The sequence below is a fragment of the Schistocerca gregaria genome, chromosome 3, assembly GCF_023897955.1.
Source record: "Schistocerca gregaria isolate iqSchGreg1 chromosome 3, iqSchGreg1.2, whole genome shotgun sequence".
Classification (NCBI taxonomy): domain Eukaryota; kingdom Metazoa; phylum Arthropoda; class Insecta; order Orthoptera; family Acrididae; genus Schistocerca; species Schistocerca gregaria.
The window spans coordinates 128,482,371-128,497,948 of record NC_064922.1 but is presented as its reverse complement, the minus strand read 5'-3'; the positions used below and the strand labels follow the sequence as shown (position 1 = coordinate 128,497,948).

The following is a 15,578-nucleotide window of genomic DNA, read 5'->3' as shown; positions in this document are numbered from 1 at the left end:
ACAATGATCGTGACTCCGGACCTTGGCCTCTATTGTCAGAGGTAGATCTCCATACCAAGAAAAAGGACAGGGGAATAACAAATTTGTATTGCATAGCTAAGCAGTAGTTGCTGACGCCTGATCTGAAGGGTAGGTATGCCAGCCTCCACGAGTATGCTGCTCACAAGACTGGTCCGAAAGGTACCTCACACAAGTCGGAGCTCACAATGGTGTATTTGTTCTGGCATCCGCAATGCTGAAAGTGATGCTGAGCCATATGCCACACCCCATAATCAAGACACAAGCTCAGAGCTCTGTAGAGCCGCGAAAGCGTAGAGCAGTCTGCACACCAGCTGGCATTACCAGACAGTGAAGAGTATTAAATTGTGACCAGCATGTTTGCTTAAGTTGGTGAAGACGGGGACGCCATGTCAACTGGGCATTGAAGACCAATCCCAGAAGCCGTTATGACTTCCTTGGTCCTTGAGATAGAGTTCTGGTTGGGTATGGACAGTATGACAGTGACAGAAATGCATGACCCATTTCTTGGCAGTGGGAAACTGGAAGTCATGAGTGAGAGCCCAGGATTGCATCTCTCATATAGCACCCTGCAGCAAGTGTTGAGCAACACCCACAGTTGAGGAGCTATAGTAGATGCAAAAGTTGTCAGTATACAGGGACGGTGGCACTGTAGATCTCACAACTGCAGTTAGACCATTGTTAGCCAGTAGAAAAAGAAACAATACTGAGCCCTGTAGGACCATGTTCTCTTGTATATGGGGAGTCCTGTAAGAAGCACCAATTTGAACATGGAAAGAATAGTGAGACAAGAAGTTCCAGATAAAAATCAAAAGCTGGTCAAAGAGACCCCACTCATGGAGGGTTGCACAGATGTGGTGACACTGTGTGGTGTCTTAAACCCTATGCAAGTATAAGGAGACAGCTATAAGATGCTGACCTCGGGCAAAAGCTGATTGAATAATTGACTCCAGCAGACCAAATTGTTAGCAGTAGAATGACCATAGGACGAAGCCAAACTGTTCTGGCATAACCACAAGCGCCGGAACGAAGATGATGAACGCAAGAGAAGAGAAGGCAGTGACACGATGTTGGCCAATGGTGTGCTGATTAGGACCACACCATGACAGGAGCGGCCTCTACAAGAGAAGAATAGAAGAGCCGCTCCTGCCAGCCTCGGCTGCTCAGTATTCGGAGTATTGGGACAGTATCAGCACAGTTGTAGACCAGCACTCACAGAAAAGTTATTAGTGATCAATATCCTTTGCTTGTCTGGACAGTCTATAACAAAGAACTTTACTGTTTGCATTTTGCCCATCGATTGCGACACTTCTTATAAATACAAGTTAAGTATTATCAATCTGCTTTACTGAAATAATACTAATGTTATTTGCTTGAATTATTGTATAGCATTTTGAAAACACAGTATCCCTTAGGCACCCTATACATGACAAGTAGGCAGGACCCCACATAAACGATACTGAGACTCAAGGTACCAACACACCCGTTGGCTCACCAAACATTCAAGCAACTTGCACAGAACATTAGTGAGGCTAATTGGGCAATACCTGTGATTCTCAAGGAGGTGTTTAACTGGTTTCAGTACTGGGACGATCACACTTTCTCGCCCCTTGCTCCCTATACGATCAAAAATGACAAGGAAGTGACATTGGCAATCCACTGATGAGTGTTTGAGCATTTGGCTGTGGATGTGGTCTGGCCCTGGACCCCTGGCAGGGATAAGGGCTTGAGCACATCTCACACACACAGCCTCGAACATAATGAAAAGCAAAATGTTTGGCAATGGTTTCTGGATCAGTGTAGGCATCATCATTCATAATACCCATGGAGTACTGGTGTCCATATACATGTCAAATCTTCACACAAACCTGCAAAGGAGAGGTACATGGTCCAATGGTAACAACATAATGCTTGCACCATTCTCCAGCCCTGGAAATAGAGCCATTTAAAGACTACAAGGTGCTCCATGAACTAAAGTCATTTGTGGCACTGGAGAACCCACTTACAATCTAAAGGCCTCAGCGATCTTGCGGGTGCACCAATTTACTGTCTTCTGATGGGAGAATCTCAAGGAAGAGGGGACTGCTGAGTCACTTGCCATTAGAATGGCTGCAGTGCTGCTCTGGACAACCGCATCAGTACCTTCATGTGCCGGGGCACCGACAGCAATGGCAGTGGTGGAAGCATCCCAATCAGTTTTGGAGACCATCAATCCCACTGAAGTTTGTGGGGTCACCAGTATCCATGAGGCAAAGGTCGAATTCCGGGATCAAGTTTTCGACAGCTTTACCATGACCAGTGATCACAGTTCCACCCCACGAAGGATTGCAGACACTGAAGTCACCCAATATTAGGAAGCGTGGGGGGAGCTGAGACAACAGTGCGGAAGAAGTGTTCTGGGAAACTTTATCATCAGGAGGAAGGCACACGTTACAGATGGTAAACTCCAGAGATTCTTCACATGAACAGCTGCAACCTACAATGTCACGTTGAGTGCCACGTATTTGCAGTAGATAGAGTCCAAAATGTACGTGCAAACCACCTGATGCTCTTTCAGTGTCAGTGTAGTTCTTAAGAGAGCCCCGATAGCTGCGGAGGGCAAGCAAGTTTCCTGGAGGGAACTGTCTTGTGGGGGCATGAAGGGACCAAGGAGACAGTTGATGCCTCAGTGTCGGCTGCTGCCACTGGTTAAGATACACCGCCAATACACACTTGTTCTGAATAAAGGTGCATTGGGGATCTGGGACATAGGAGCCACCAGGAACGCTGCCTCTGATTCAGAGGCACAACATGCAGGATCTGGTGACACAGAGGCCATCAGAATCTCCCCCTTTTTCGAGGACTACTACTTGTCCTCAGATGATTTAGCCTTCTGCGAGGGCTTGTCTGCCTCGGATTCTGGGACAGAGGAGGAATGTGAAGTCCTATGACCTACACCCTGCAGTTCCTTCAGCCACCAGCCAGTATCCAGTTGCAGGTCAGCAGTGTTCTGGGAAGGGAGCATCCTGAGGGATCCCTTCCTCATCACGAGTCCCAGATGAGGGAGTTGCTTCTCTGGCTGGGGGGTTGGGGACTGACATCCCCTGTGGACAGGTAGTGGGCACTCCTACAGGGGGATGAGAGGCAAACACCCCCCCCCAACCACAAGGAGAGTGGATGTTGTCTGCTGGCCAGACATAGAAGACATGGAGGGCGAAGCCACTGTTACTAAAGTGGACAACATCATCGTAGCAGTAGCATATGTCATTGTCATAACATAATATGTAAGCTATCATATTTCTTATTGGCTTCTTGATATGTGAGGTAATCAAAGGACTTGCATTCCTGGATTTTCTTTTTGCATTTTAAACGGTGCAGTCTGGTGAACAAGGAGGAATGCTCCCCACAGCTGACTCAGAGGAGCATTCATGTGCCACTGTCAGCCACAATCCCTGTAGACTGTGTTGGAATTGCAATGCAAAGGTGGGTGCCCAAATCATATGCATTTGTAGCACCACATGGGAGGAGGAATATATGGCTTGACATCGCAGTGATACACCATCACTTTGACCACCTCAGGCAGCGAGTCACCTTCGAAGACCAAGATGCTGTCTCCATTATGCACGCTGTTGTCTTTTGCTCACCACTGGACACAACAGACAAAATGCACACCTCTTTGCTCCAAATTAGCACGCAACTCATCATCAATCTATAAAAGGACATATCCATGGAAAGTGAAACCCTGGTCCCATATGCAATGGGGGGTTATAGCGACAGGAATTTCATCCAGTTTGTTGCCTGTGTCTAAGTGGGAGAGCAATTGGTAGTTTGCAATGAGAATGGAACCACTTTTCATTTTTGAAATTGTTCCTACTTCTCCAAACCTCCCCTTTACATGTTCAATGAATTGAAAGGCTTTGTAGCCAAAAAGGAATCCCTTTCTGTCCTACAACAAACCAAGTAATCCTTTCTGTCCTACAACAAACCAAGTAATGGGGAGAGTATTTCTCATCTTGTCTCTTAGCCGTGCGGCAACCAGCACAAAAAGTTTAATTCGCTCATTGTGCAAATCTTCAGCCATGGTACCACCCACTCCAAACAGGAGCTCTCCCTATGAGCACCACCCAGCCACACCAACTGTTACCTGACCAATAAACTGTTGCCGGACCCCAGCCATGAGGGGCACATATTGCTTGGCTTGCATGGGGAGTTTCCAGGTCAGGCACCAACAGTGTGATCCCTGTGTGGTCAAGGGGGGCTACCACTGCGCAAGTACTTGATGAGACCACTCCCCACAATGTAACGGCTACAATGCTCAGTTTTGGAAGTGGAATATACGCCGCATTGGGCAACCTTCTCTGCGTGATCCGCACTTCTGTAAAAAAAAAAAAAAAAAAAGGTCTCAAGTCGAACCCAAAGAGGGGACCATAAAATTAATAATGAAAAGGTGTAGAAGCCTGGAAGGTAAGGAAACGAGTGCCCAAAACACAAACAATATCCAAGCACAATCGGCAGCAAAAATATCATTCAGTAGAAAGGCAGAGAGGGAAAACAAATAATAGAAAGATGGACCTGCAGCATGGAAAGGGACATAGTGCTGCATGGGCTGGTGGCCATGTACTTGCTTTAAAGATGTGAGTCCCCTGAGGGCAAAAGTGTAGATTTGAGATTTTCAAATAATTTTTTTCACCACTATTGGTATTTTAATTAATGCCCCTTGGAAATTTATTTCTGGACAGTCCTTGTATTCACTAATGAAAAATGTTAGTAAAGTATGTTTGTTAGGTTTGCCTATCTGTGTAGTTCACTCGGTACCACATTATCAGCTGTACATGTCCTGTGCATTTAGATTAAATTACGAAGGTACAGCATGCAGTGGAAAGAGTAAAGGTAATCACTCAGCACTCAGTCAACATACTGAATGGTCGACATTCAATTAAACATGAGTGAAACTGTCGCTAAGCTTTCAGACAACAGTATATATATTTGATTGTCAGCTTGGGGAAAGACATTGTCTCGTGGCTTTGCCTGTCAGCCATTCCACGTATCAATTAACACCAGTATTGTATATGAAGAAGGTAGTGAGGCCTCATTACAAAAGAGCCATCATGGCATTAGCCTTCAGCATTCATCACAATCCCTTAGGATTTGAAAGCAGGATAGGAAGACTGGAATGTTATCTTGTCTCCTCTTAATGTTTTATTGGAGACCCATCTCATTCATGTAGCACAGCTCTATGAATAGTAAAGTCTTCACCAATGGATAGAGTATTAAGAAACTTTAACAGATATTTATTTATTTCTTCATTTTATTTTTGTAGCCTAGTATCAGACTATCCAAAAGATGATGCCAAACTTATGATTCCCATTATAAAACAGGATACCAATCCCTATGATTTGTTTTAGAATGTAGTGGTGTGCAATTTATTTAACATCTAAACTTACTCATCAATCCCAATAAAAATAAATAAAAAATACTAACTGTACAATTCTCACAAACCTGAAAGAATAACCAATAATCGTAATTCACATTTGAGAATCATTCAGACAATGCAAAAACTGGTATTACCTATGCAGATTCCTCGTTATGTATATGAAGTAAGTCTACTGCTATGTATACTGATCTTTAGCACTCCTTCATAAGCTGGTTGACAAGCAAAGCATGCAATTATTGGATGGAATTCTTGGCAGGTGTATTTAATATATTAATAGACACATATATTACCGACCTTTCTCAGTCTCACAGGTATGGCTCCAATAATTGTACTATGGCAGCAATCTGAAATCATAATAAACTAACGCGGCAGTTTTTAATGTCACAATGCATTTGAACAAAGTCTTTGATACTGTAACAGACTAAGAGAAAAGTAACTTATTTTCATCAAAACGATGTAAAGTGAGTAAAAGTCATGAACATCTGCCATGTCTGGCACTCTGTGATAGATTTGCCCACCTAATGTAGCATGCACCATATTTCAAACTGACGAACTTTGTGAGTATACATGATATTTTTGGGCGCACACATTTTGCTGCTTCTATCAAAAATGACCACACCACCACCTCAAATGCAAATTCATACAACAGTTGAACATAAGTCCTAAACACAATATACAGTGGTGTTCCTTAGGTTTCACAAGAATGGTTCACAGAAGCTTTGTTGGCATTTTTGTAGTATGTGTGCTGAAAGAAGAGAAACAATCACTGGAAGCCGACTTCATGTTGTATCCCAATACTGATACATCAGTATGTAATATGAAATTTCAAATACTCTGGGGCAAGCAATGTGATCCCTTACCCTCTTCTCATAAAATTGTGAGATTAAAAAAGGCATGGCGAGCATACATGATGAAAAATGTCGTTCCAAACACGTTTTTGTTTTTACTGCTGTAAAATAAGAATATCAAACCAAAAAATAAATTCCAGTGAACTTAACTTGCATGGACTGACCGCTATTATTTTTAAATCTGTAACCAACATCAACATCAGTTTGTTGTGTGGGCACAACTTACAACATCATGTTAGAGGAAACACTTTCTATGCATCATGCTGTCAGCCGCAAGTAAATTCCCCGATTATGGATGTTTTCATTTTCACTCCATGATGATTCCAGAAGTATTTCAGTCCTCAATAAAAAATTATGTTGACAACTCTCTTAGCATAGCAATTCCTCGATAAGAACTGAAGATTTTCAGACACCTATGAAAAGAAAGATCAAGTGGGGAGGAGGAGGGGGCAGTGGCTAGGGGGTTGCAAGCAAAAAAGCTTTTTGTCGTCTATCTTGCCTCTACCAACTTGTAAGAGATCTTTATAAAAAAAAAAATCATTTTACAAACGTGTGTATCAACATTTGCTTCAATACAAATGCCCACAATTGTGCTTTGCTAATAAAAGGCACAGCCTTCAAATATTTTAGAGGATAGCTAGGAGAAGGCTGGGGGGTTCACACCTCACTTTTGGGTTTCAGCTATCACAATGTGCATCAAGATCTGTAGCTGTAGGTAATCTCATAATATACAAGCTTATGAGTTATTTATGTGTTTCTTTCTTATGAATCAATCATAACACATGTCTAAATAAACATTTATTGTATTACAAATTCTATTTTTCAGCAATTCTAGCAGAAAAGGTGCAACATTTTGATGTGGTGTTGATCCACCTTTGATGTAATTTCATTACTAATTTGCAATGTTCATTTTTACATACTGTGTGCATGGAACCTGCAGTCATTCCGAGAATAAGTGAGTCTCTTTCAAATCAATCACATAGCATACAGTTGTTACCAAATCACAATATACAGAGTACATTTTTTTTCAAAAATTCAATCTGTCCACATCCTTTGTTGTGCTAATCCCAACACCTGTCTGGGGTTAGAACCTTTCTTAAATATTTGAGTTAACAGAGGTGGGAGCCAACTCACAAACTGATCTCATTGCAATCTCTGATTATTTGATATGGATGATACTGTTTGTGTAAGGCACACACATGATCTTCAACTGTTCCAAAAAAAATTTAAGTGGTTCATAAAACCTCAAAAATATAAAACTTAGCTGACTTTCGTGTCCTTAAGTATTGCACATGATACACATAAGCTATCAATTATGTGGTGACAAAATTAAGTCTTCAAATTTCAAAGCATACAGCAAGTATTAATCATAACCACTGATGTGTGAAAGCATTGATCACTGATGAGTGGAAGATTCCTGGAATATGTAAGGCACTAGCAGCAGTTTCTATACTGGACATTAAAGCACTGAACACTTACTTCTACAATGTACTGACTTTTTTTACAGGTGCTTTTCACAATAACCAAATATGTTCAACAGGTGTTCAATGACTTCTGCTCACTTTATATTTTCTGATTACAGTACTTTTAACATTACAAGGGAAGACACAAATGAAAAAATAATGTTACACTACAAAAATTAGTTTAAAGTATTTTTCCCATCTTCCCACATGAAGAAATTATGTAACTGGATTTCACTATAATATATCATGTCTATGATACTTCAAAGAATGCCAATATTATACATGGGCTATGAAGGAGACAACAGTATGGCACGGTAGATGGTAATGTGGGTGTCTTTAGATCCAACAAGCCCAGAAGATCATATGCTACTACTAATAGAGCTTTAGTTTTTGTGTACAATCCAAGGATACTGACTGACCGAACCAAATGTATAAAATGGGCAAGTTTAGGACCTCTTTCCAAAATTCATTACATTTCATTTGAATTCAATTTCCAAAGTAATAAGTGCAGTGCAAAAACTAAATAGTAGTTGATACATTAGACAAATAATGTTTGAGTAACATGATACTTTTCTTCCTTTATGACTCACCGTGTATTTTATGGTTTCCAGATCATCTATGGACACTGTTTCTACTTCAATGTTATTAACTCCTATTACTAACTTGGAAATAAGTATCATCTGAAGTTTTAATAGCAGAGCAGAGGTTTCTATACTGGAGATTAAAGCACTGAACACTTACTTCTACAATGTACTGACTTTACAGGTGCTTTTTCACAACCACCAAACATGTTCAACAGGTTATTTTTAACTGATGGAAGAACTACTGAGAACAACTTCAAAACATTAAAATCAATGTATATAATTACTGTTTTCCATTCACAAGAGATCCAACATCCCACCAAAATCTTTGTAATACATAATATTACAAGCTACAAAAGCAGGTAATATGTATCTATGACAAAAATAAATAAAGTAACTGTGTACAGCCTACTTACAACTATTTACAGTATGAAAGACACAGGATGCATTTGTACAAAATGAAGGCAATCACAGAATAGCCCGCTGCTGATGTTGGTAAGGACACTCTTCATCATGACATGTTCCACTAAGCTCATATGGACATAGAACCACATTGGGATCCACACCCAAACCACTGTAAAAAGACACAAATTTTGTTACTTTATTTATTACTGCACAGAAACATTTCCACTATTATGAAAATAAAAGCAACCACCACTTCATAAATTATTATGATCAATATCCCTTTTTCAATCCTGAAGTAATGTAATGATTCTTTCCAAACTTTTAAGTGTGAATTAATTTCAATTTTACTAAACCAGGTATGTGAGTATCTGCTTTTAAGAGATTGAAATACATACAAAATTGAACGGTGACAAGAATCTATATGTAAAATTTCGAAGTACAAACCATCATATGAGAATAATCATACTCAAAAAAATTGAAGTAGTAATAGGAGGGGACCAGTTTGGATTTAGAAAGGGAAAAGGAACCAGAGGCACCATCAGCATGGTGAGGGTATTGTCGGAGAGTATCACTGAAGGGAAAATTAAGCAATGGTATGATAAGGGAGAAGAATAATTCAACTTTTGGATGACATGAAAGATGGAAAGAGATACAGCAGACTGAAGGAAGAAACTGAAGACAGGCGACACTGGCATCAGAAATTCTCCTTACGAAGACACAGACCCGTCACTAGGCAGAATACTACATAGTAACAATAATAATACTTTCTTGGGCAATAAGACATCCTGCATATTTAAGCTAAAGAAAGCTTCAAACCTGAGCATTTCTCCTATAGTGCATTGAGATTTGAAAACATTTCATGGTATTTTTAGTCAGTCTTCGAACCACATTAATCTTCTAATATGTCAGTAACTCACATGGGTCAATCCATTAAAGTCTCTCAATACCTTCCAACAAACTTATGTTTGTCTTTTGTAATTAAACTAGCAATTTCTAATGAATAATTTGTGTCAATGCCTCTCATCCATTCACAATCTCTAATGTGCAATACTTATGGTCAAAGTACAGATGTATAAATAATATTGAATTACATTCCGACAAGTAGAACAACAAAGCGGTATACAAAGGACTATGATCTTTGACAAAATAAAAGAATAGTTATTTAGATAAAGTGTAGAAGACATAGATGTATCATAACACATTTTAAGAAAAATTGTTTTGCATCTAGTCTCAGTCAGAGGCAAACAAAATAATTACTGCAGGTTTACAAGTCACACTACTAAACCATCAAATGTAGTGGCACTTTTGTTACATGCAAAATCTAGTTAAATATGGCTACGTAGGTTATGATGACCAATAAGTGACTCACCTCCACCACAACAAATAGAAATGGCAACTGCTATTTATCGTAACACATTACAATTGCTGTGTGCCACAAGTAGGAGATGTATTATTAAAAGATGTTCAGACGCCAGAATTCTTATACTCATCAACAATGAAGGGGTTATAATACAATGAAAAGCAAGTGAGGTTACTACCAGATTATCTACAACACTAACATCATGCACTTAATTTTGTTAATGATAATTTAATATCAGAACATACAGCCTCATGTTGAATACGATTTAAATGAACTGTTTAAGGAATTCTTGGGATCACAGACAGATATAGCTGCCTTGGGCTGTGGTCACAATGGCACCAACAACAGTGGATTCAACCGATGACAGATACTGGCCGAATACAGCTGTTCTTCACAAGTCAGTATGCCAGTGGGCGTTCAGAATACAGACAATATCATTGCCCTAATATCCAGACCACGGATGACAGACAGTGAAAGATCAGAAATTTTAGGCATAAATTAGAACCTGAAAAATAATTTGTCCAAGTGAGATGGTTGACTTACCTTAATGTTCAAAGTTAATTGATTTTTCTGGGTTGTGGTAGGTAGGCATTAGATGTCTATGCATTGTTACCACTTAGGGTCATGATTCTTTTGTATGAAGTGGCTTGCAAATGTGGTATGTGTTTTCACTTTTTAGAGCTTTAGGGACTTATTGTTGTGTTGTCTTCGTCTTCATCATCATCATCATCTCATCCCCATTAACATGCAAGTTGCCAAAGTGGCGTCAACTGAAAAGACTTGCACCAGGCAACCAGTCCACCTGACAGGACGCCCTAGCCACACAAAATTTCATTTCAATGCTTTAGGTGTTGAGAGTACCTTATAAAATTCGTGTCTCTCTTTCACACACATGCTGAATGACACTCACTGAATGTTAACTGACACGTCTGTTCTGCTGAATTTATTTGTAGCTGTGCAGAGTGTTTATAACCATGCTTTTTGATGTCACCGTTAATCATTTCAAGTGCATAATAGAACATTTCTCTCTTTATCTCATATTTGTAAAATTTGTGTTGTTCTTTCAATAGCTGAGGAAACAATCTACGGTATTTGCCAGAGTCTTTAATACAGACATAGCTCATTTGCAAGCATATTTTTAATAAAAAAAACCGCAATGCAGTACTCCCCAACAAGCACGGACACCACACCTGTTTTTATCTCTCTTATTGTCAATCCATAATGTTCCCCAGGTTTTCATTCCTGCCTTTCTACTACATGCCCATTTACAACTCCACTAGTATGGTCACAAAATTTTTGTGGCACTCTGCAGCGGCAGTTGCAACCATTTTGACTGTAGTGCACAATACCCATGTATCCATCCAAACTTTCCATCACATTTCAACATTATTTAAGACGCATATTACCATATTTTACATCCACGTCTATTCACTCCTGCTCCACAAATTGGTCTTTTCATTTGACATGAAGCAACTTATTTTCATGTGTACAATAATTGCAGACTAATATCCCCATGCAACAGAACCATTCTACAGCTGGAAGTATAATTTTCCCTTTGGACTCTAATCTTCCAAACCTTCAAATTGTTAGACACAACCATGTAGCCATCTAGCATTTTAACTTGCCCATTTTCCACACCTCTTCCACACCCTTACATAGAGTTTTTCCTTTTTCTATCTTCAAATACCAACCAGTGTTATTTCTAATTCATCTTATCACACCCTGGTGTCATTTATACTCCCCTGCAGTAGGGGGAGGGGAGGAGTGTTGGAGATGGGTGCTCCACCAACCCCACAGGCAGTCAATGGCACCAAAAAGCCCCACCTTATAGGGAAGAATACAAACCACATACAAGGGGAAAATTTAACACCAGGTCAGCCGAGCTGGTGTTGTCTGCCAGCACCACGAGGGGCATGTCAGGAAGATTAAGATGCCACCTCAATGCAGCCAAATTAGGGCAGTCTATGACTAAATGGGCCACCGTCAGACAAGCTCCGCATTAGCAGTGAGGGTGATCCTCACGTCTGACAATGTGGACATCGATCAGTCAAGTGCGGCCAATGCGGCGTCTACAGAGGTTGGTGGATTTCCTGCAAGAAGCACGCAGCGGAGACTGCCACACGGCTGTGGTCTTCTTAATTGATCTCAGTTGTTTTGGGAGGATCAGACCATTCCAAGTTATAGACTTCCAACAATCGATGGCATGTAAATGATCAAAGGTCCGGTTCTGCAACTCCCATTTCCAGAATCTGCATCCTGATGGCCATCTTGGCCTACCGGTCAGCTCATTCATTTCCCTAATGACCAGGAGTCCAAACAGAAATGACTGGTCACCCAGCTTGACAGAGGTCTGAGACACGATCCAGTGGGTGAGAAGAGTAGTGCTGGTCTATAGCCTGAAGGCTGCTAAGGGAATCACTACTACTCTTGCCAGTGCAAAAATGAACATTGCTAAAGACTAACTTAATGGCCATCAATTCAGCAATGAAGACACTGCAGCCATTTGGCAGAGTGGAGTTCACTACACTGTGAAAGTGTGTATGCAAAGCCTGTGTGTCCATCAACTGTTGAGCCATCAGTGGATGCCACTTCTGAACCCAGATACTTCTGAAGGACAGCCAATAACAGGCGGCAAAAAATCTTTTGAACCAAAAGAGACTTTGATGCAAATCCGAGGTTGGAGCACAACCCATGGGGGCAAACATGGTGTATCCCTGTCCAAAGGCAACAATGGAGGAAGTTGCAGTTCAGGATGGGCACACTTAGTATGTTCATCAATTGTAAATCCAATTCTGGACTGCCATTGTGGGTAGTGAATGCCCCTTCCAGGGAAAAGGACACGGTAGTTGGGATGCTCAGAGAAGCTACAAACACGTACTGTGTAATTCAGCAGCTGTTGTTGGCACCTGATACATAATGGAGGGCCTCCAATCTTGACTAGTAGGCTGTTCACAGCACTAGTTCATAAGTTTCTTGTCACAAATTGGACTCCACAATGATGAAAGGGGTCCAGTATCCACAATTCTGAGGGTGATGCTGAACCATATGCAAGACACCCATAATCAAGACTGGGCACAATCAGGGCTTTGTAGAGCTGCAAAATGATAGAGCGATCTGCACACCAGTTAGTGTTATTGAGGCAGCGAAGAGTATTGAGGTGTCGACAAAACTTTCACTAAAATTGGCGAAGGGGGGGAGAACCACATAAACCAGGAATCTAAGACTAGTCCCAGACTGTGGTGCATATCAACTACAAGGAGTAATTGATCATCTAGGTAAAGCTCTGGGTGTGAGTGGGCAATACGACAATGAAAGAAGTGCATGAAAAGTCTTGGCGGCTGAAAACCAAAAGCCATGGGTGAGAGCTGATGACTGCACATTTTGAATGGCACCCTGTAGGCGATGCTCAGCAACAAGCATACTAGAGGAACAATTATAAAATTAAAAATTGTTGGCATACAAGAAGGGTGACACTGAAGACTCACAGCCATCACTAGACCACTTACAGCCAAGAGTAAGAGGGGAACACTCAGTATAGAGCCCTGCAGGACCCTGTTCTCTTGGGTATGTGGAGGGTACTGAGTGAAGCACCCACTTTAACCTCGAACATTCGGTGCAACAGAAAGTTCTTGCAAAAATTGGGAGTGGACCCCAGAGAGCCCACTCGTGTAATTTGGTAAGGATGCGGTGATGCCATGTCATGTCATGTCATATCATATCATATCATAAGCCTTCTGTAGGTTGAAAAAGACAGCAATGAGGTCCTGATAACATGCGAAGACCCTCCACATGGTGGACTCCAGGAGAACCAAATTATCAGAAGCCTTTGCAAACACCGCCCAAGAGATGCAGCCAAAACGTCCCGACACTAAAGGAGCTAACACAACTGCTTGCTCACTATGCACTCGAGCAACTTACTGAGTAAGATGGTAAGGCTGACTGGGCAATAACTGCTCATCGAGGGATTCTTACCCGATTTCAGTAACAGAACTAACATGCTTTCTTGCAACTGAAATGGGAACCCACCAACATTGCAGATCCAATAAAAGAGGGCAAGGATGTGATGCTGACAATCCACTGAAGACGTTTCAGCAATTGGCCCTGGGACCACATCAAGGCAATGAGCTAGGGCACTGGAAGTTCCCATTCATTGAATGGAGCATTGTATGGCTCCAAGTGGAGGGCAGTAAACGTTAAGCACTTTCCCTGCCCACATTTTTTACGAGCCGAAAGGCAGGATAGTAGTTCTCAGATGCAGACGTGCAAGCGAAATGCTCAGCAAAATGTTCGACAACAGTGTCTAAATCAGTATAAATGGCATCATCTACAGAAATACTTGATACACCTGCAGGGAACTGGATCCCATACAGTCATCTAATCTTTGCCCATACCTGTGATGGAAAGGATGTAATCCAATGGTGGAAACGTACTGTTGCCAGGATTCTTGCTTTTATTGTTTTATAAGGTAGTGAATATAGGCACAGAGCTGTTTAAAGGCAGTGAGGTGCTCTAGTGAAGTGAGCCACTTATGGCACCGGAAAACCCGCCTGCAATCTCTAAAGGCCATAGCGATCTCTGGGGTCCACCAGAGTACCATCTTCCCACAGTGGATTCCGAGGAAGAAGGATTGGCTTTATTGCCTGCTAAAATAAGTCCTGTGTGTACCCACGTTGAAGTGTGGGGGCACCGGAGTTCAAGAGGCAAATATCAAATGGTGGCAGTAAAGTTTCAATGTCTTGCCAGCAATAATTGTTCTACCCCACAACGTGTTGCAGTCACCGAAGACTAGGAATGGTGGGAGGAGTTGAGAGAGTAATGCAGACAGAGCATTCTTGGATATGACATTATAGGGAGAGAGAGAAACATTACAGATGGCAAAATTCTGATGTGTCCGTAGCCGAACAGCCACAGCCTCCTGTGGAGTATCAAGAAGCATAAGATCACTGTTTATAGGGTCCAGCACATACATACAATCTCCACCCGATACCCTCTCATAGTCAGTGCAGTTCCTAAAATAACCTCGGTAGCAACAAATTGCAGGGGTCAGAATTGCTGGAGACCATGTTACCCGGACGGATATACAGAATGCAGAGTATGAGCCTAAAAGCTACTGTAGCTCTGGCAGGTGGTGGAAAAATCTGTTACAATTCCACTGGAGGACAAGACAGTCTGAATACTGTGGGCGCATGAAGGGACTGGAGGGGGGGGGGGGGGGGGGGTCATGTACTGCCACAACTTGTAATGTCAGAGGATACACTGACATAGATTCTGTGGCACATGGCCTGGAGAGATCTGATGCATCAGGGGCCACTGGGACCTGCACCTTGGTGACAGAAAGAGTACATGCAGAATCAAATGACATGGGGGCCACCAAAGTTTCCTTCATCTTAGAGGACTTCCTTTTGTCCATCTTGCCCTCCTTTCTCCTTAGAAGACGAGTACTGAAAAGGTTTCCTTGAATTTGTTTCAGGCACAGGAAAGGAACGAGAA

At 41.6% G+C, this 15,578-nt stretch overlaps 1 protein-coding gene across 3 annotated transcripts in view; it reads right to left on the bottom strand.

Annotated features, from left to right (window-relative positions):
* The window catches only part of LOC126354247 (uncharacterized), an 84,221-nt gene that overhangs the window by 19,931 nt on the left and 48,712 nt on the right, over positions 1–15,578 (bottom strand). Inside the window, exons 6-7 of one of the 3 annotated variants that reach the window (XM_050003753.1) lie at positions 8,740–8,897; positions 5,726–5,791 (exon numbers count right to left, since the gene is read on the bottom strand). In XM_050003753.1, the coding sequence (XP_049859710.1) occupies positions 8,792–8,897 (106 nt within the window). In that variant the 3' untranslated portion in view covers positions 5,726–5,791; positions 8,740–8,791. The remainder of the gene's footprint in view (positions 1–5,725; positions 5,792–8,739; positions 8,898–15,578) is intronic. The other 2 variants (XM_050003754.1, XM_050003755.1) reach the window with 2 other exon arrangements.